Below are 22,159 nucleotides of genomic sequence, written 5' to 3'. Positions count from 1 at the left end.
TAGAATTCCAAGAATGTAAACTTCAAGGGCTAGGCCTGCAATGGTGAACTTACCACAAGCAATTTAACATAGAATGGCTCCATGGATGTTCATAGGCAGGATGTTTCAAATTTCTGCCCAAGTTTTGCCCATACAGAAATGTGATGCTTATGTTGAAGAAGGTATTTCCCTTAATAATAACCTCAAAGAATATTGCCCTGAAATAGACCCGGAGTCATTTCAGAGATGCTCCTCTAACTTCATACATTTTATGTGATGCCCAGAATGTCAGGACTCACCCTGCCTCCAGCCCTGTTCCCAATTCAAGGTTACACTTTCAAAAGCTACTTGAGACTACTCCATACGACCACATTTCCCAGAAAAAAATATCCACCAAAAATTCAGACATGAGTGTGGATAGCCCCTGAAAACAAATACAAAGACAAGGAGGGAAAGTATTATGAGAAATAGAATATAATCTCTAAATTCTGTACATCTGTGCTTTATTCCACTAACCTGAACAGATCTGTGTTAAAAGTAGGGAAATAATTTTTTCCTGAAGCTACTGACATAAAAAACTAAGGTAGATGCATCTGAATCTGCCTTTGTTTTCTCTTTCACAGATCATAAATTCAGCTAAGTTAACCAGCCGGAATCAGTCCCAGAGGTATTGCCTCTGATATTATTAAAGTTAAGGGATGGGTTCTGATGGTGTTTACAATATTCCAAATAACCAGCCTTCAGGAATTCACATGGCTAATCTGGAAATCTGGGCTATACCATACCAACATGGCACCTGGGACACTAAGAGTGCAGCCCACCAATGCCCACCTCAGGGCATCACAGGCGCTTGACTTAGGTCAAGTTGAGTTGATTGCATAATTTATCAGGACACAGCAGAGGTTTCCCTCTGATCTTTGTTATCCTTAGAAGCCAATCTCTGTTCGCCTTTTCAATTCACTGACTCCCACTTCATGCATTTGGTGGGGTAAAGGAGTGGAAACCACAACCCCCCCACCAAAAAAAAAAAGCCCTCTAAATTTGAAAGAAGATTGAAATCTCCTGAACACCTCTATTCTCTCTTTGACCCCCTCCTTATCTAACATTGCAGGCCCATTAATCCAAAATGGGCACTAGAGCATTCTGGTATTTGCCTTCACATTAAAATAACTGAGCAATTAATGAAAGTTGACCACTGTTTGTGCGAGCAGCAAGCCCGCTCCCCTCCTTCCCTGACTTAGTGATGCGTCATCATATCTACTCACCGTCACATCCCCTCCCCATCCAGCTGGCTCTGTCATTCCTACTACATCAGTGGAAACTCCCCAGGCTCTGTGAGGTGACTTTGCCCTCAAAGAACCATTAAGACTGCCGCTCTTGACCACTGAGGACCTTTGTGGTAAAAAAGTCATCATCTATTAAAGGCAGAAAGGACAACTACAGGGGCTTGACTGCACTGCAAGCTATGGACAAGTCACCAGCCACCTAATAAGGGAAATGCATCATTTCCAGGATGGTCCCTGTTGATACCCCAAGGCAAGTCTCACACACACACTTCCATAAGGTGGCTTCTTAAGAAAAACAAGCGCCTCTAAAACAGAAGCACAATTAACTTCCACTTTCCCTGCAATCTGTGAGCTGGATAAGGTGAGAGAAAGAAGGACTGACAATCCCTCCTGGTTATCCACCCCCCCCCCTCGCAAACAACAGCCTTTGTGTTGGAGGGGCTCCCAGCGTGGGATAACTGGAATGTGGGCCTGCCACTGTATTGGAGTTAATAATACAGTGTCACAAAGGAATTTAAGCCTGAACTTGGGAAATTCTCCTTCTAGGAGTTTATACTTCTTCCTCTTCAAACTTCACTGCTCTGTCTCAAAAGAATAAGAAATCTTTATCGTTTTTCCCCCCCCAGAGGTCATTTCACTTCTTTCCAACTGCCTCTTCGTGAAATGACCAAAGAATCCCTCATTATGGAGAAGGCAAATCGCCTGCAATGTGTGAGACCTGGGTTTGATCCCTGGGTTGGGAAGATCCCTGGAGGAGGGCATGACAACCCACTCCAGTATTCTTGCCTGGAGAATTCCATGGACAGAGGAGCCTGGAGAGTTACAGTCCATGGGGTAGCAAAGAGCTGGACAAGACTAAGCAACTAAGCAACAACAACCACCAAGTCACTAGGTGAGTTTTGTACATCAAAGGTAGAAAGGCTCTGGATCTACTTCCAAAAGGACCCACTGAGACTGCATATATGCATCAAAATAAAACTGTGGAAGGAGAGTTGTCACTGTGGACACAAGCTCTTGACCGCCTGAGCATGGAGAAGATCAGGGAGGGCTAGAGGGTTGGAATGACAAAGTGAATGAGGTCAAGACAGCATACAGCACAGCATAGAGCCGGGTCTCCTGGCTCTCCTGGAACACACAGCAAATTCCAAGGAACTGCACTGTAAACAGAAAAGGGAGGTGCAGCATTAAGGTTAGCAGTGATTTGCACTGCTTTTGGGACCCATAGACTACAGCCCATGAGGCTCCTCTGTCCATGGGATTTCTCCAGGCACATACACTCAACATCACAGGGATCCTCAAGAGTAATCCTCTGGACACCCCTTTTCTCCAATTTCAAATCCCTCAACCCTCGAGTCAGGGGTATGTAACTAGGTCTTTACCCCAAGGGGCTTGCTGGATGCAGCCCCAGCGAACAGAGCTCTTCCCTTCCCCAGGTAAGCCCATTGTAGGGGTTTTCCCAACGATGCTGTCTCACAGCCAAGTGAGCTTGTGAGCCCGGAGACGGCTGAGGATCCGAGACAAGGAACTCGCTCGCTCGGTCTTTGCCGGGCAGTGTTTGCCATTTGCGGGAATAAATGAAGCATCGGTAATCTCTATAATAGAGCTTTCACGCTTCATTCTCTGAAACTAAGTTGGAGCTTAGACAGAAAGTAAAAAGGAGGACTTTTAATTTAAAGTAATGATCATCAACACTCTGGCTCTAGAGAATCTCTAAGGGAGGGGTCCCCACCCTACCCCCAGGAAGCTGGAGGGAGGGCCGCAGCTCCTGTGCCTCAGCAGGCGGGTCTTTTTGCTTAGATTGGTGGGCCAAATCCAAACGCGAGCAGCTCTCCTGGAGTTAGTAACTAAGGAAGAAGAGAAAGAAAGGAGAGGGAGAAATATCCCATCAGGTTGCCCGAGAGAAAGGAGAACAAACCCTCTCCACCGAGGCCCAGCCAAGACTGGGGGCAGAGGTGTCTTCTACACAAGTCAGCAGTCCGCACTTGCGGGGCGCTGTGGGGGCGCCTCCTCAAAACCTCGGGTATCTCTGGTTACTTTCACCGCGGCAGCTTCGGTTTGGGGCCAAAGTTTGCACCTGGGGTGCATGGAACACAGAATCTCGCCCACCTGGAATCCGCTGATCCTGGCTAGTCCGAGAGCCCCAATAGCTCTATCCCAAAAGGGAACTTTGTTCACTTCAGCTGAGTGAAAGTGGCGTGGGGAGGCTTTGTCCTTCCAATTCTTTCCTCCCCCAACACCCCGGGTCCCCTCACTCCCTTGCCAGTACGCAAACCCACAACCCTAGACTTCTCACTCTGCAGCTCCAAACAGCTCGACCCTCTTAGGGCATTTTGGAGAACAGATAAGAAACTGAGGCCCGAGGAACATGGAACTGGGGTTTGGTCGTCCTCCCCCGGGTAGGTACCTAGCGATTCCGACGGAGCTCTCTGTTTCTGCCCGCTGAGGACAGCGCCCTTGAACCGACCCTGAAGCCGTGAGGCTAGCGTTGAAGGCCAGAGCTCTCAGTCTGCAAGGGGAGGAGGTGGGGGAGTTGCAGCGAAGGACCGAAGATCCTCGCCCGGCCTCCGTCCTTCTCACGCCCGGCTAGCCGGCCGCGCCTTCCTGGAAGCTCTGTAGGGCCTGGGTGGGCGCCACTCAGAAAAGATGCTGACCGAGAGCAAGAGGACTGCTCTAGTTTTAAAGAAATTCCATGCAAACAGTTAACCTGAGGGGGAGACCACAGCTGTGCCTAGGAAAGCGAATTGGCCAAATATCTCCAGAAAAGAAAGAAAGGGAAGGTGGAAGAAAGTCTGCCACCTGAAAGTGGGCGCTTTATTGTGGGAAAAGGCGGCAGGGGGCAGGGCTGCTGCTGCAACTTTTTCTCTCGCCCCCAAAAAAGGATCCCGCATCGGGGATTTCGGAAGGCGCTCACCTAGTCCAGGAAAATGCAGGTGGCGGCCCTTCGCGGGCCAAGTTCGCCCCAGCCAGGCACTGAGAAGGCAGACGCCCAAGCTCTCGGACGCCAGGGTCTGCGGGCCAGCCAGGGCCGCGCAGGGCGCCGAGCGGGCGGGCCGAGCCGGGCAGCCGAGCCAGCGAGGGTTTCGGCTCCCGGTGGCAACAGTGCGAGAGCGCGCGCCTCGTCTAACCCTTCAGGACAAGTTGAAACAAATAAAGTCGGGTCTCCACAGCCTGAGGTCCACCCCCTCCTCCTTCCTGGTTTGACCCCAGGCCCGGCCGCTCCGAAACATGGTTTGCGCAGCTCCGATTGCCAGCCGCTGAGCGATACCGCCAGGGCAAGGGCGCACCGCCAAGGGAAGGGCGCTTCCCCAGTGGCCACGACTTGGTAGCCCGGGAGTCAAGGGGGCCGGGGGTGACTGGGGAACACGGTGGGAAGGGGGAGCGTGGCCGCCTCCAAGGTCAGCCCCGGTCCCGCGCGCCAGCCCAGGGAGGGAAGCGAGAGGTCGGAAGTCGGCGGCCTCCCTCAGAGCCTCCCAATCCCGGGAGCAAACTTGGGAGCCGGGCCACGGACCAGAGGAGACGGAGGGCAGGAAGCCAAAGAGACGCCCAGGCACACCCTCCGCAAAGGCCGAGTCCGAGCGGTCCGAGAGGCTGACCGCAGGAGGGCAGTCTTCTGAACGAAAACGGAAACCTTGGAGCAGAGGACCCACGAGAGGGACCCAGAGGCCGGGAAGCCCATAGAAAATTACTGAAAGGAGAGCGAACCCGGCCTAGACACAAATCGAAACTGTACAGAGACCGTCGCTTGGGGGAACCCGGGTGGGGATGCGGGAGCACTGGCTCCTGCGGGTGGAGGGAGGCGGGTCCCTGTCCATCGCCCGGAGCCCGGCGCGGGTAAGCCGCCGGGGCAGCCCTCCCTTTGGCGTCTCCATCGAGCCGGTGGGCAGGATCCCGCGCAGGGCTAGAAGAATTGGGGTTTCGAGGTTCCTCGAGAGAGGACGAGCCCCAGATCCTCTCCGATCTCCAGCCTGACTCGACAGGTCAGCGCGGTCCAAGCCTACGGCCTTCGCTGCGCTGACCGGAAGTGCATCTGCGAAGCGCCCTCCGCAGACCGCGCTGGGCGCGCAGGCAGCTCCAGCCAGGCGGGAGAAACCAAAGTCCGAGACGCCAGGGGCGGGCTGTGTCAGCCGAGCCAGACTGGGCTCAGGAGGGAGAGGAGATTGTGAGGGTAGACACTGCTGACTGTGGTGGGAAGGGGTCATCTTGAAGACCTCCAGGGAACCTAATCTGAGACCAACCTGGGTAGAGTGGGATTTGAGAGCAAGAATACGAGCGTGAGTTACTAACTTGAGGGAAGAGTGGGAGGTTGGAGGTGGCGGCTGAGGACTACTCCTACTTAAGCGTCCAAAAGAGAAAGAATAGCCTTTAACCCAAATCCACCCCTGTCCCGACCTTATGCAGAAGTTCTCCTACTGTGGAAACATCACAGCACACCGGGAGAATCGTCCTAGTATTTTATGACATATAATTACTGTGTAAGCTTTAACGTGGTTTGGTGTGACCTTGGCAAGAACGTCTCTGGACCTCACTTTTCTTACCTGTAAAATGGGGATGATAATATCCAGCTCAAAGAAGTGTGTGAGGTTGAAAAAAGTAAACTGTGTCAAATGACTAGCAACGTGGGACACTGGCTCTCAGTAAATAGAGAATCTGTTATTATTTTTAAATTTCTGGATGTGTCTTGTAATGATGAATTTTCATCTTGGATGAAAGACTTTTAGTGGCCGCCTCACTGCAGCTGGATGGGGGTGTGGGGCAGCAGCAGGGCTTTATCCGTGGTTTCCCACTGCATTCTCTTCATCAGTGGGCACCACTGTGTGCCTTCCTGCCTGAATCTGCTGGCCTCTCAGTCAGGGTCCTAGCCCACTCTTGCAGTGGTCTGTCCTTGAGGAATGTTCAATTTTAGTAGGTCCCTCTCTTCCTTGGATTCCACCTCACCTACAGGGGTCTCCCTCCCCTCTTCAATGCAATTGCTGTTCCTGGGGTGCCAGGAGCGAGTGGGAGGGGGTGGGGGGAAACGGAGAGGGGGTACTGAGTGCACCCAGGATGGCGCTTCTCACCACCCCTGCACTTGCACTTGAATGGCAGCTGGGTCTGGGAGGAATCTTCTGGTAGCTGCTAGTCCCTGAGAGATTGCTTGCGTGTATACCCGTCCCCTGGCAGAGTTGAGTGGGGAGGCTTGTGCTCACAGCTTCCCCCAGCACAGGGCTCCTTCTGCATCCTCCCACCGCCACCCTTCACCCCGTTCCCACATCCGAAAGGCGAGTCTGGAGCATGGATCCAATCCTCTCCTTGGGATAAGCTGAGTGTGTTTGAGCATGCATAGTGCTCCGATCTCTGCTTTTCTGCAATCCATTATTGCAACCTGAAATCTTTCCAAATGTGCTCACAGCAACCTACCCCATATCGTTGGGAAGAATTCCAGAGCGGAGGGGCCTGCTCCGTCTCCAGAATGGCATCTCTGGGGAAGGCTGCATTTAGAAGCAAACTCAAAGTGCAAATTATAATGGCCCAAGACTTACCCAACTCTCTGCTTCAGAAGTCTGCCCTCTCCCTCCCTGGATCTGCTTCACCCCCAGGAGGTACACCTGGGAAGGCGCAGGGTAGGTGGGAGGGAGGGATGGAGATAGGTGTAGCAGCAGCACATTTGTGTCTGAGCCCAGAGTCTCTGGGGAGAGAGAAGGGGCTGCCTTGACTCCAGACTTTCCACTCCCACACAATCAATCCACTCACCTCAGTCCCAGTTCTCTCTGGTGGCCTTCATGAAAAGAAACGGGCAGTCTAGTGTGTCCCCAGCCCTGGAAGGGCTGTCCCTACACTGGATAGGAGCAAAGCCCACTAGCTGGGGCATGCAGGTGTGTATTGGACACCAGCAGGTGTACTCCTGGGTCATGTAAAAAAAAAAAATGCCAGAAATTTCTACATGGACCATGGCCATGTGCTTGCTAGGAACCCATCTCTGCATGTCAGTTCTAGATATCTAGATACTTGTTTGTGTATTTGCTCATATTTTGCATAGGTGTACAAGTATTATACATGTGAGCACCTTTTTTGTGCATTTGGATGTGCAGAAGTATGTGTACACGTGCTGCATGTCTATGTGCATTGGTACCACCCACTCAGTGACACTCTTGAGGCCCTTACTGGACTTAGAGGAAATCTGAAGATTTTGCCTCTCACTTCCAGTATGCTTTCACACCCTGCCAGGCATTTTCCCTCCCATCCCCCACCCCCAGTTAAATGAAACTTTTTATTCAAGAATCTCTGTGGATCTCCTCGAACAATTAAATGCCTGGCCTAAATCATTTGGGAAGGAGTGGGGGCTGGTGGAGTCCCCAGTCTTGCCCCTTTCCACAAGTTGCCACAATTCTTTCACCTGGGTTCAGAGTGAAAGAGAGAAGAGGTCTCTGGTGGGGTGATGGGGGATGGAGCAGTACTTGGCCACCTCCCTCCAGACGGAGTGAACATGATTTCCAATTTAAGCGATGGTGACATAGAGATTAAATGGGCCCCAGGCAGTGAGGCAAAGCGAGGAGAGGGGTCTTCAGGCTCCCCACCTCCTTCCCAGCCTGTGCCTGTTGAAAGATGAGGAATGAAGGTTGCCTGTATTGCCAGAGGAAGAGCTTTCATGAAGAAGAAAAGCAAGGCTGACCCTTGGAGAAACAGATGGCCATCCCCAGAAAAGCCACAGCAGACACCTCCACGGGGCAAGGAGTCTGGGGAGGCCAGTCTCCCTGACCCTGGCCTTGGCCTCGGCTTCTTGGTGTCAGCCAGGGTCACCCCTACCCCCGCAGTCTCTTGGCTTTTTTACTGAGGGCATTGGGGCATCTGGAAGCCCTGTCATGGGGTGACAGGGCTGTGGGGGCCAGGTGGGGGGCAGATTAGTACTGACTCTTTCTCTGTGCCCTCAGCAGCCTGGATACACACACACACACCCACAAACACCAATCGCTATTGGTGCCCATACACTCAAAACACACACTTACACCTCCCAAGCCCAAATAAATACATTTATTTATCAGTCAATAGCACCTCTATACAAATGCCCACATGCAATACAACCCACAAACACACAAGCTAACACAGACCTACAATGCACCGCCATACACCCGAATACCCCTTCTGTAGTCCACCCCCATCCACACCTCCTCCTCCTGACCCTACTGAAGGAACGGGAGTTTCTGGCAAGAGAACAGAGACCTTTGCCCTCAGAAAGAGCCAAGGATCAATACTGTTTAGACTTGGCTAGTGTGTATTTCCTCCTGGGCTGAGGAAGATTTAAGTTTATGGTTCAATCCAATCTTTAAAAAAATAGGTAGAATATAAGGAAGTTGGGATAGCACACTCTAGTATTTATTTCGATGCAGTGCCAGACTTTAATACACAGGCAGCTGGCTAAGCCAGACCCATAAATCAGAGAAATAAATGCCTGTTTATGATTATTATTACTTTCTTTTTTTAGAGGGGGTGCATGAAAGAAGTCTGACTGGAGTCCTCCTTCTCTAGTCTCTGCCTCAATCAGGAGGAAGAAAAATGGGGATGGGGAAGAGAGAAGATAGGAAAGTCATACTGGACCATTACTTGAGGACCTCAGCCAGATTTCAGAGATAAAGGCAGTTGTAATGAGTAGGTGTGACAAAGAGGGACACAGGAGAACAGAGGAGCCATGGACCAAATGTTTAAGTTCTCCAAGCTTTACTCAGAGTTTCCTCTCTATTTACCCATAGTGATTGGAAGACAAAAGGAGAAAATAGGCCAGAAATCAAATTACATAATAATGACACATCCATGCAATTTACCAATATAATCCTGGGGAGAGGTGACCACCTCTCTCTCCCCCAGAGAGAAAACTCTTGGCTTTGATCTCCTGGTACAGAAAAGAGGAGCCTTAAGGAACATGATGCTTCTTGGAGTTACTACTCAAGTTGGCCCCTGACTCTGCATCTGTGATCTTGAGGGGCACAGGTACCCTAAGGGGGCCACACTGAGGAAGGGAGAAGGAGAAGTAGCCCAGTTTCCATGCATTTGGACAGAAAGATTCTCTGCAGAACTGGGCACCCCAACATCCTATCTGCCTGTGGCCAGATTCTGAAAGGGGTACCCTCAGCCTCAGGTCTCAGCCCCAAAACCAAAAGCCCTGGAGAACTCGAAGATTCCAGTCTCCTCCCGTGCATCCCCACCCCAAGAAAAGCACAGGATATACTTCCCTTCCAGGGAAGGGCCCATCTCACTGCTTTCAACTCTTCACTCAAGGACTGGGTGAACATCTATTATGTGTAGACGTTACTCCACACGCCCAAAAAAAGATGTAAAAGGAATGCAATACAGTTGGGAACCCATGGCAATGTCAAATGTGCTCTGCAACTCCAGGCTCCTGAACCCCAATCCCCCAAGCCCTTCAACAGGGACTTCAACACCCCCTTGGCTTCAAAGACCTGACACCTGGCACTGTCATTTCACACTCAGCACAGGCCCAAACCAAGGCAAATTTTCCAAGAAAGGCAGACTGATCGGTCATTCCCACTCTCACAATAATCAATCCCGCAAAAACAACAGGAAAGAAACCCAAGGAAAGAGCACAGAAGCAGGGTTCCCCTACATGCACAAACACACCTGCAAACACAAATAAGCACATGTGCACACACTGTAAACTCACAAACATCCAAGTATGCATCTAATTACAGAGACATGAGCATCCAATCGCATAATGTTCACATAATGCAGAAATACACAAAACCCTGTGGGCACCGAGATGTACCAGTATTTATCTATACATGATCACATATGCACCTGAGTTTTTTGGGACACCTACATATCTGGTTGTATGAGTATAGCTGCATACATACATACTACAGAAGAGAAGGAAAAAATGGGGAGAACAGAATTTACCATTAAAAAATACTGGACCAAAGGAAGACTAGAAGGGACCTCCCCTTTCTCTTTCTAGTCCCTGAATGGTGGGACCCAGTGGCTACCCAGGAAGGATGGGCCTCAGGGTCTGGGACAAGTGTCCAGACATTTCCCTCTTGGAAATCTGGGGGTTCTGGGGGCCCAGGGGGCTGGTGTTTGTGCCCCCCCTGTCAGAAAGCAAGCCAGGCTTTGTTGGGATTGTGAAAGGAACCTCACTTATTAGATTTGGGGCAGGGTCAAGGCAGGCCTGTGTGCGTGTCGAGATCTTCGCCCCAGAGCAATCCCTGTAGCTGACCGAGGGGCTGTGGCTCCACATAGCTTCTCCGCATGCAGGCCTCCTCTCCGGACTTCGCCCACCATGAGTCCTGCCAGGCTCCTATGCCGCCCTCGACCAGCCGTCTAGACAACCGAATCACTTCTCCATTGGAAGAGCAGTGAAGTCCAGACAGGCCGAAGTGGCCCTCGCTCAGGATTCCAGGCAGCCCCTCACCTCTGCCATGCCCCAGGAAGTCCTTTTGCTTCTAAAGGAGAAAACCTCCAGCAAGACTCGCATCAGAAAAAGAGACAGAAAAGAAAAGAAGGAAGCTGGAGCGAGGAGCAGGTTGAACCAGAGTATGCTGCAGCCCGGCTGGTCCTGGCTCCGCGGGAAGCAGACCAACAGCCCCACAGTGTTTCCGAAGTCAAGACTGGGGTTTCCGGCCTTTGGTCTCCTTTGAATGCTATCAGAGACCAGGCGTGTTCCGCCAGACCCTCCAAACCCGGGCCATCCCCGGGTCCGAGCCATCGCTATCACCGCGCCCTCCTTGTCCCCTATATTCGTTGTGCGGTGGTGGATCTCAAGGCCTGGCCGGCCTCGCGGCTCCGCGCCCGGTGCGCACCCGCCTTGCGCAGGGCCGCCCTGCTTCTTCGCCCTTCCCCAGCCCGCAAAGAGGAGGGCCGTCAGGCGCTCGTGAGCACAGTGTACACTTTATTTCAGACTACAGGTTTCTGAACATCATAAAATCTTTGGCTTGTAGCGGCGGTTCAGTCTCGCAGTCTGTGGGGTCGTATTTCTCAACAAGTCTCCAGAAAACGAAAGGGTCGGGGGCAGGACAGACAGACGGACAGAAGGGGCCGGGGAGATGGGGGGAGGGGGAGAGGCGAAGGGCAGACACGCGAGGAAACACACTCTCACGCACACAAAGAAAAGTCCCAGAGAAACGGAGGGCTAGCGATGCGGGACGGGAGGCACCGGAGAAGCGATAACATTCAAAAGAAAACGAAGCTGGGCCGGGGGCAGCGAGGCGGAGGCGGGAGATAAAATAATTATAATAATTATAATAATTATAACAATAATAATAAAGGAGATTAATAAAAAGTCCAGCAAATAGAGATCGCTACACATAATTCTTTTCCTTACCTGAAATTAAATATATACAAGGTCGTAAGCTGTTTGGCTAGATAGAGCTTTAAGGAGTTCGTAGTTTCCGTCCCTTATACTGTGAAGAGAGAACTGATCTTATTTTTCAATAGCACCTGTCTGAGTCTTTCTCCCTTTTGAAAAAAAAATGTCTCGTTCCAATGTGACTCTCCATTCTGGGAACCTCTTTCTCTCTCTTATCCCTGTTGCTCCCTTCCTCCTTTACGCTGATTCTTTCTCCCCGGGGCGTGGGGCCCACATGGCGGCGGCCGCGGTGCCAGGAGGGGGCGCGGGTGCGGCGGCCGGACCGCGCGGCCTCTGCCGGCGGCGGCTACTCGCTCTCGTCTTTGTCCTGGACCGTGGTGGTTGAATGGTTGTACAGTCCTTGCGCCATGAGGTGCAGCGCCAGGCCGTTTTTGATGCCCGTGGCTTTCTTGATCTTGGCGCGCTTGTTCTGGAACCAGATCTTGATCTGGGACTCGTTGAGGCTGAGCTCCTGGGCCAGCGTCTGCCGCCGCTGCTCAGTGATGTAGCGGTTCGCCTGGAACTCCGCCTTGAGTCTCTGCAGCTGCTCGGCCGTGAACGCCGTCCTCGGCCGCTTGTCCTCCTTCTCGTTCTTCTTCTTCTTCAGCTTCCTGGTGCGGGGACCTGCAGCATCGGAGGTGGGGACAAGGGGCAGAGGGCAGGGGGGAGAGGGCAGAGGAAGCCGTGAGAATTGCGGAGCGGAGCTGGAGGATCTCGCCCCGAGCTTCTGGGGCGATAGCAGAGGCCGTGCAGCCCCTCCCGCCCAGGAGCCCCTAGATCAATCTGCTGGCTATTGGGGTTGCTGGGCTCCCCTATGGGAATCCTCTGGGATGCCAGAAGGGTCACAGAGGAAAACTGGCCTGCCGAAGTTGTGTATGCACCTCACACCCCAATTAAGAATAGACCCAGCCATGATAGGCTTAAATCATAGAGTCCAAGATGGAAAGATATTTGGAGCCCTATCAGGCCCAACCCTGAGTTGGAGGTCAGGGGCCTGCTGTCTTCACGGCTTTGGCACAAAAAGAGGCTCAACACTGGAGTCATGAAGACTGGGATAGGACTGCCCTGAGGGAATTGCCAGCCTGCAAACTATTTTTCTCCCCCTCCTCAAGAAGTGCATCTACACCCATACACCTACAATAAGACCACATGGGCTTGTAGCTGCGGACTCCAGAAAACAAGGGGATAGGGAGGGCTCCCTAGCTCCAAAACATTCAGCATCTGTTCTCTCTACCTGCTCTTCTTTCCCTCTGGCTTAAAACGAAGCCCCTTATGGAGTCCCAGGAAGACACTGTCCACCTGCTTCCTGGAAAGGGGAGAAGAGGCCTTCTCCCAGTTGTATGCCTTACCCACATGCCCAGGCCCCTGGGTTCTCTGCTTTGTCCCTTGGATGGTACCAGTAAGAAAGAGAGGACCCTCCCCATCCTATACCCAGTGGCACAGGCAGGTCTCTCTCCCTAGTCCTTTGGATACAGAAGCTGCAATCTCAGGATTGAAAACCGAACGACAAAACCAAGTCAGAGCTGTCTTTTCTGCCCACCTATGGAGATCTGCAAGAAAACTGCACCCCCCTCCCCACATCCAGGAGCAAAACAGGGACAGAGGGACAGAAACGGTGGGACAATTCCAGCAAAAATCTGTGCTATGCCCTAAGATGGTTATAGGAAGAAGCCACAGGAAACCTTCCTAGGAAAGTGAAGTGTCCCTCAAAAACTAGTCTGGGAAGAGGGCTGGCTATGAAGCCCAGCCCTGAAGAGAGGAGGAAAAAGAGAGGCCTCCACAAGCAAGTCTTCTCCAGCATTTACTTGCTGGGCCCTGTCATGATTATGGGAGCTTCCCGAGCTGAGTGAAGTCCCTCTCTGGCCTGTTAACCTCTAAAATTGTCTGGAAAGAAGGGTCTGCACTGGCATCTCCAAACCTAGTGGCAGAGGGGTAAACCAGGCAGCTGGCCTCCGGGGCAGACCAGAGCCAGGGGTCACCAGCGGTCCTGTGACAAAAGAGTCCAGGCCTGGCCGACCACCGCAACTCAAGACTGGGTTGAGGTTCCTCTCCCTCAACTGCCCCTGCAGGATTAGAAACCAGCACCCTGCCTCCCCAGGCTTGTAAGAAGGAAAGCAGCCAAGAACAAAGACAAGGCCCACTCCTGAGCCCGATGCAGAAAGCACTGGGAGGCGGGGTGAGGGGCCAGGAAGGCCTTGGTTTAGGTTAGTAATTAGCTGGTCGAGCAAAAGTGGCCCAGGAAATGTGTGCAACCTCAGAAAGGCCCCATTGTGAGACGGGCATCCCTTAGGTTGTTAGAGCATTGTTGCAGTTGTTTTGTTGTTGTTGTTGTTGTTACTGTGTGTATGGGTGCCCTTGCAGAGGCATGAACACTTGTAATAAAATCGTAGCCTCCTGGCCAGCCTGAGCGGCACAGCCTGACAGCTCAATCACTCTATCCATCAGGCGAGTCAATCAAAGCAGCTTTTCGGAGGTTCAGGGAGCCCGATGTGTCAATAACGGGGCTCGAGATGGCGGGGGCTGATAGCGCTCATCGATCTGAGCCCGGCCAGCAGCGGTGGGAAGTCAGAGACCAGTCGGAGTGGAGCGCCGCACCTCGATGCCAGCCCGGCCTCCTGCCAGACCCAGGCGCGGAACCCCAATCGTAGACCAGAACCCCTGCCGCCCTCCTCGAGGCGCCCATCAGCCTCCTGGGAGCTGCGGTCCCCGGAGGCGGGCAGGCCACAGCCTCCTCTCCAGGGGCCTCGTGGCTGCCCCTGAGTACCTCTCGGCCTGGGGTTCTCCAAACTCAAAGAGGTATGTGGGGAAAGGCCAAAGGAAAATTGAGAAAAATGGGCCCATGGCTGGCAGAAATTTGCTAACGGGCAGATGTACGGAAGGAAGGAGTGAAAAAAGGAAGGGGCAGGGCCCGGGAGGATGTGCCAGGCGGCCACGGAGAAGCTGAGGCGGGGCTGGCTCTCATGCCCTCGGCCCAGGTCTCTGGCCTGAGCCTAAGGTATCTTCTGTCCTCTCCCTCGTTTATCTGTCAGTTCCAGAGAATCGGGAGCCAGGGGCTCTCGGCACCCACTGTTTCCGAAACCGCCTTTCCCTGGATTCTACCCAGGCGGGTCAGGCCCTTTTGGCTACCCGGCTTGCGGAAGGACAGCTATCAGACACGTTTCTCTTTCTTCCTGTGTCTCCTTACATCTATCTCTTTGCAAATGATCTCTCCGCAGAAAATATCGATATGGTGTTTATGTCTGCAAGGACACAAAGCGAAGATTATTTCTCTAATCAAAGCCTTGCTCAGTTTCGGCCTCCGCAGGATTTGAGACCCAGATCTCTAGGCCCACCTTCCCGCTGATTCTAAAAACCCCTTTTCCTGGAAGAAAAAGCAATGACTGATTGGGTGTTTACTAAGAATAATAAAGGTAAAACACAAAGAAGGCGAGAAGGGCTCAGAGTTCAAAATCGAAGGATCCCACTCCCTGTAACCCTGAGCCGTAACCTCCCAGGTGGTAGTCGCAGAGCCCGGGAACGCAAAACTCGGTATAACAGTCGGTAGTGACTGGAATCGAAGGTGAAAAGGAGAGAGCAGGCGTGAGAAAAGAGAACCCTCGGGATCCGGCCCGCACGCTCTCCCCAGCCCGGCGGCTGAGAGTTCTACCGGCGTCTGCCGGGCTCACCGCGCAGCCTAGGGCTGGGTACTCACCGGAGGACGGGCGATCGGAGTAGCGCGTGCAGTAGACCCAGGCGGGCCACACAAGGGGTTGCTGCGAGTCAGTTTTGACAACGGGCCCGCCGTTGGCTGAGCCCATTAGCAGTATGGCCGGGTTGCTGTGCTCCGGGTACTTGGCACCCTGCGCACCTGGACTCCCCACGCCGCCTCCACTGCCACCGCCGTTGTCCGAAGGCTTGGCCGCTGCTGCCGCCGCCGCCGCCGCCGCCACGGCCGCTGCTGCAGCCGCAGCCGCCGCCGCCGCCGGGTTCCCAGCTTTGGACGCGCCCGCGCCTCCGGCGGTGGCTGGCGGGGAGCCGTCGGGTGGGCCACAGTTCCCGTCCGCGGTGCACAGGAGTGAGGCGGCGCCTGGCGACCTCGTACCCAGCGGGTGGACGGGGTCTCTACCTGAGCCGGTCTGGCCTCTGTCACGCTCGACCCGGCCTCCGCCTGTGCCTCCTCCGGCCGCCGCCGCCGCCGCCACCAGGAGCTGCGGCGGCGGCTGCTCCTTTTTGCAGCCGAAGTCCGGCCTCAGGATGTTGTCGATGAAAAAGTTGGTGGTGCGGTGCAGCTGGGCCGCGGGCTGCGGCTGGTGAGCAGGCGCCGCGAGATGCTGCTGCTGCGGCGGCGGCGGCGGCGGCGGCGGGGGCGGGGGATGCGGGGGGAGATGCGGGTGGTGGGCCAGGGGCGGCAGGCAGGGCGCCGTGGTCGGCGAGGGGGGCGCGGGCTGCGGGGACACCGGCACGCTGTCTCCATCGCTGCTGCTGCTGCCGCTTGCGCCGGGGCTGAGACTCAGGGTGAGGCTGCCGGGGGCCGCCGCCACCGCCGCCGCCGCGCCGAGGCCCGAGTCGCGCTGACTTTTAGGTTCCGGCTGCTGTTCTTCCATGCTCGGCCGCCCCGCCGCCTCGGCCGCCGCGCCGGCCCCCGCCCCCCCCGCCTCGCTCCCCACCCCACTTTGCCAGCGGCCCGTGGGGGTGTGCGGAGGAAGGAGGACGGCAAAGCCCCAGCGAAGGCACGGGGCGGGTGCAGAAAAAAAAGCCCAGGCGCCTGGCCTGGATCTCTCGCTCTTATCGAGCAGATCTCGCTGTCTCTCTCTAATTTGTAGATATCCAGATATGGAGACACTTGGCTATTTCTTTTTTCTTTCTGCAACCAGAATCAATTTGTTTTAAATGGGGAGTAAGCCACGGCTAAAAATAAAGGAAAAAAAAAAAAACAGGAAAGGAAAAAGAAAGCAAGAAAAAATCTCCAAGAATTTTTTTTTCTTAAAGATTAAAAAAAAATCGTCTTTAAAGTCTAGCCATTTTCCTAGGCAGTAGTGAGGGGTTTGACTTCCCCGAGTGTCACGCTCAGCTGTGCCCAGAGCGCGAGGCTGGCAGCGCCTTTAATCGCCTTTGCTTTTTTTGCAGGGAGAGCGCGTCTCCGCCAGCGCCGGGGCTGCTTTTTTTTTTTTTTTTTTTTTCAAATCTCTGACAGCTCGGATCTTTGCTCAAACTCTCTCGCTTAAAAAAAAATCACCCAGGCACACTTTTTGCCTTCAAACCGGAAGCACGTGAGTCAGGGCCGCACGTGTGCGGGGCCAATGGCGAGCCAGGACTCGCGCTGACACCCGGGCCTCGGCCCAATAGGCGCGCGCGGGACTTTGCAGATAAATAATCCGGGGGCGGCGGCCGCGGGCTGAGAGGGGGAGCCGCGGCGCGGGCCCCGTGTGTCCGGCCCTCCCTCCCTTATCCGCACCCTAGCCCCTCCCCCTCTTTCAGGCCAGGACCGAGGAACGGGCAAAGGAGACCGAGAAGGGGTGGATTGCGGGGTGTACGCAAATAGACAACTCCATAAACAACTTGTTGGAGAAATGCAGAATTATGAGTGCGTCCGTACAGGCGCAGGATCAGGAGGCAGGAGCATCGGCTCTTTTGGCAACCCCCATGCCTAAGAAACAGCCTTTTATTTTCTCGCTCTAGCTTTTTCTTGCTCGTTATTAAGGGTGAAAGAGTGCTATCACTGTCGGAGTCTGTGTGTATATGGTGTGTGTTTGGGGAGTGGGGGGAGTAGGGTGGGGAGAGGTGAACCGAGGATGGTCCGAGACGTGAAACAGACCTAGATTTGGCTACTTTCAGTGGAGCGGTTTATTTTTCACAAGTAGCAAACGCCAGCGGCCAGCTGCGCCTAGCTAGGTTTGTAGGGTTGTAGTGGATGTTGGCAGGCTGCACTGCGTGCCCTTCCCGGGGTTTCCGTACCCATGCCCTTCCCTGGCGGGACCTTTGACAACCCCTAGGAGCTGTCCCGCCGCCATTAAGCCAGGTCCAGAGGGCGCGAGAGAGTCCTTTTCTGGCCGCCGGAGTCGAGCGGTCCGGGCATCTTACAGTTGTCCTGAGCCAAGTAAGTCAGGGTGCGGATACCCCCGAGGCCCTGGCTTTTGAGCTCAGGGAAACCTCCGTTTTCTATTTCCACGCGAAGTGAAATCCAGAGGATAAAAGTACTGCACTCTTGGTATTTGCCCTAGCCAGCTGGACAGCGAATTTCCCCCAGTAGCCCAGATTTTCCTGGGATTGTTCCCCAGTCCTTCAAGGCCTCTTCACTGTAGCCCTGAATTTTCTTATCAGTTTTTTGGGGGGAGGGAGGAACTGCACGGGCTCCCGCCGCTCCCACGCTCACGGAGATCTGTCTCCAGTCGCTGGGTTCTTTTTCGCTGTTCCTTGTCGAGGCACCCCGAAGTTTTCCCACTGCCAGGGACAGGGTAGGGGAAGGTGAGGCGCTGAACATCGGCGGGGTTTGGTTTGCCTACCAAGGAGGGCCGGGATCCGACTATGTGGTGAAGCATAGAAAAACTCGGGCAACTGAGGCCTCCGAGAGGGTGTTATCACGGAGCTCCAGTGGGCATCTAGCCGGGACCGCCATCCTTAACTGGGGCGACGGAGAAAGGATCTTTTTGAGGATGTTGTCTAACGGAAGCATGCAAAATAATCCCGGTGCCCAGAAAAGTCACAGAGGGTTAGGAAGAGAATAAAACGAAAATCACAATAACCGGAACCCCCGCACTAACCGAAGTTTCTCACAAGGGGCTAGTGGAGAGCGGGAGCTGGTATTGCAAGCTGCATCTCCGGGTCAGCCGAGGGTCTTCCGATGCTCGGGGCTTTCGGAATTCTAGCTGGACTTTCCCAGCGGTTCCGGGGCGGTGAGAACCACTTTCTCGAAGCGCTGCGCTAAAGCAGGCCCGACGTGATCTCCTCAAACCTCCCAAGTCGTCCCCCAAACCAACCTGAGGGTCTCCCGGGTCCTCCTCAGTTCTGCACCCAAGGGCTCCCCGAAATCTCCCGGTGCCCCCACCCATTCTCCCCGAAATGGGTGTGGGATTATTTATATTTAAGTTAGCAAAATTGAAATCTTTATCCCGCAAGCGAGCGTGGGTACTTAATTAAATTCTAATTAGGACACTATCAATATCCTATTTAGCCGCGTAGCTTTTGTGCGCCGCGGTCCCTTTCAGCGCCGTAAATAGGGTCTCGACGCCTTATCTCGCCTGCAGGAGACGCCTCGAGAAGGGCTGCGGAAGATAATTTATAGGTTTTAATTACTCTTCATTCCGCCTGATCAGCTTGGCGTTCATCACAGGCCTGTGAATAAAACCCTGGTCAAAAGCTCTGTCACATCGCGCTGGCAAGACGCTTAATCAAAGTGAGCGGCCCCGCGCGCCGCGCGGCCCGGCTCCTCCACGTAATTTCCAGCCAGCTGATAAAGCCAGCTGAATAATGCGGCGGCCCTTTGGAGACACCATTTACAGAAATGACTTTATTGACGGCTTAACGTCGGTAATTCATTTTACCTTTCATGTAGTGGAGCCCGGATTTGTTACAGTAATGGGATGATAAATGCACCCGCGGCCCACGAGCTCCGGCTGGATTAGGCGGTGCTCCTCGCGCTGGTTCGTCCCCCCACCCCCAACAGCATCCTCCCCCAGGCCAGGCCTCCGCCGACGCTCCGCATCCAGAGCCGCTTGCTCTCCGAGACCCCTGCCAGGGCCCGCGCCGTCCTCTCTTCTTCCTGAAAATGAAAATATTATTGGGAACTTGGTGTTAGCGGGTTGGTGTCCTGGCAAGCCAAATAGTAGGGTGTCACAGTGAGCAAATGTTGATCCAGGTGGGTGTGTGAGGGTCCAGAGGTCTCGGAGGGTGCCCAAGAATGGACATGTGGGTGATGAAATACGGGCAGGGTGAGTTGTGTGTAAAAGCCTGTAGGTAGAGGGGTTAAGTGTGTGTGGAGCAATGTGTGTGCAGGTGTGAGTGCACTTTTGTGGCAGTCTCTTAAGGGGTACTGGTTTGTGCCTTTGCGAATTTCTACCAACTTGATAGATGTCCAGGAAGGGGTAGGCTGTCAGGAAGCAGGTTGGGAGAATTTTCGAAAATCCAATGGAATCCTTTTCTTCAAATGTCCTCTGCTCCAGGGCCAAAGATATGGAAGTTCAGTTCTAAGCTGTGCCGCTCCGCTGGGGGCCAGAGGGCTCACAGAAGGCCACTGACATAGCTATATCTATGCAATAAATTGACTGTCCCCGAGTTCTGCCAGCCCACATAGAAGTGGAGAATGATGAGAAAAAAAAGGATTTTTAATGCCAAAAGGAGCATTTCTTTTCCTCACTTCATTGAAGGGAGAAGGGAGCTGAAAGAGGCTTTCAGTGGTGGAGGGTGGGGTAAGCAAGACAGGGACCCCTCTCAACCCTCCGTCCTCTCTCCTGCTCCCAGACTTCCTCCACTGAATCTAACTAACCAGGGCCTGCCACTGAGTGAAAGGTACCTGATCAGAGGGGAAGTGTTTGTGTGTTTGGGGGAAGCTAGAGAAGTTTGGGGACCATAAGTAGGAACTGAGTAGTAGTAGAGGTTGGGATACTCTACCTTTGTTTTCCAATCTTGCAGAAACCACTTATGGATTTGGAGAGTGTCCATGGCTATGGGGGAATGAGCCTATATTCATGTCTGCTGCTTGTGCATCTGAGAACCAGAGACAGAAATGAGTCCATAAAAGCTTTGTATGTCTGTGTATTTGTGTGCATGGCTGGAGCTAGCGAATGTACACATTAGTGTGTATACCTGAGTCTGCCCCACCAGCTGGGTACAGTGAAATGTATTTGGTGAGGGCTTTGGTGTATGCTGTGCAGAAAAGAGAAGTCTTCCACCATCCCACATTTCCACAGAACTTTAGATTTCGTTTAGGCAGAGACAAATGTCATGGTCCTGCCTGCTTCCACCTGTCTTTCGTGGATGGGTGTGAGGGGGAGAATTGTGAAAGAAAACCTTGCAGCCTGGCCAGCCGTGCAAGCGTTGGGCCAAGAGTATGAGCGTGTTGCATGCACACGGTGGTAATCGCATTTCGAGTGTAGATCAGATGGCGGTGGGGCCTCGTGGCGCGGGACATGAATGAGTTGTCGCAACACAATAGCGCACAGCCTTCCTACGGGGACTGGGTGACCAGCGGTTTTGTTGGGAGTGAATGCAAGGAGATTTCTGCTACAAGTGCCTCGGTATTATTATGAGCCGGAAGGTCAGACTATACATCGCAGGTCCCCAAAGCCTATAGACCTTGGGAAATGTGGGGCCTCGAGCCACGTCATTGTACCTGACAGTCCTTTCAATAGACTAATTCAATTAGCGCTCGGGAGTTTTGGTCTTCATTTGGAAGCAATAATAATGTAGGGGGTGAGTGGGTGCAGGGGGATTCAATGGGTATTGGTTAGGGATCCTAAGCGATTGTACCCGAAGTTTGAAGCAGGACTAGGGGAAGCTGGGGAAGGGATAAAGCTGAGATGGGGGTATGTGGGAAGCAAACCATAGAAATAAAATGCTCTGTTGACTCTGAAAATTGGGGCAGCTGCTTTGTTTATAGAGACCCTGGAAGACTGGAGGAGGGCAGGGGATATTTCTTTATTTCTGTGTGCAAGACGTGTGTCCACAAATGTCCAGACTCCTAAAAAGTCCCCCAAAGGCCTGCTGTTGGAGGTGGTCACCTTTGAGGATTTCAATATTTGAATTTATGCACCCATCATCCTGCCTTCCCTCAGGGTTTTCTCCCTTTTATGGGAGGGAGAGGCGGTTCACAGCGTGGACTTTTTGTTCTAGAAACAGTTTTGGTTTCGGGGTGCTTTTACCCCCTTTAAAGCTGGGTAAGCAGAGAAAATGAAGCCTTTTCTCTGCTTGACTATGGGAAATGGGGGAAACATCTTTGGCGATTCCCGAAAATTGCTGACACGGTCGGCGCCGGATTCCCGGACACCGGGGTGCAAACACCAGACCGTCGCTGCGGGCGGGTTGACTTGTCGACTTAGGGCTGGATCAAGGACTTGGAGAGAGAGACGGAAGGCCCCTTGGCACAGATTACAGAAAGGAGCCTTTACCTTCTCCTCTGTATCCCCAAACCGCCCTCAAGCTGTACCACACGCCGCCCCCCTACCCGGGAGCCGGGGATTTTAGAGCTCACGGCTTCCGAAAGCAAGGCGATTATATATCCTTCTCTCTACATTTTTCTTCACTTTAATCAGACATCCCGACTTTCTCCTTTCAAAGAATTCCACCCAAACCCCAGAACCGAAACCCTAATGTTCATCCTCACAGCCCCCTACACCACCACCCCCGCCTAAAAAGAAAGCCCGGAGTAAATTCAGCGGCTACAATCGACTTTTCTTCACTCCTTCATTTTGCTTTTCGCCCTCTCTCACTCCCTCCTCCTGCCCAGAAGGTTCCCAGAGCTTGGCGACCCCAGGCCAAGGAGGCCTGCTGCCCACCCAGGTCCCCACCTGTCCGAGTGGCGGCTCCCGCCTCCATCAGGCTCGGCGCGGGTCGGGGTCCACACTGACTGGCCTCGAGCGTGTGCACGCCG

General features: G+C 53.6%; 1 protein-coding gene across 1 annotated transcript; it reads right to left on the bottom strand.

Moving 5' to 3' along the window:
- EN1 (engrailed homeobox 1) lies at positions 11,123 to 16,767 on the bottom strand. The gene is made up of 2 exons (XM_018061945.1): positions 15,287 to 16,767; positions 11,123 to 12,219 (listed from the first exon to the last, which is right to left on the bottom strand). Exons 1-2 carry the CDS (start codon positions 16,176 to 16,178, stop codon positions 11,903 to 11,905), a joined length of 1,209 nt encoding a protein of 402 aa, XP_017917434.1. The 5' UTR covers positions 16,179 to 16,767; the 3' UTR covers positions 11,123 to 11,902.

Source organism: Capra hircus, chromosome 2, assembly GCF_001704415.2.
Source record: "Capra hircus breed San Clemente chromosome 2, ASM170441v1, whole genome shotgun sequence".
NCBI lineage: Eukaryota > Metazoa > Chordata > Mammalia > Artiodactyla > Bovidae > Capra > Capra hircus.
Note: the sequence above shows the minus strand (reverse complement) of the source record. Positions and strands in the feature narration are given on the sequence as shown.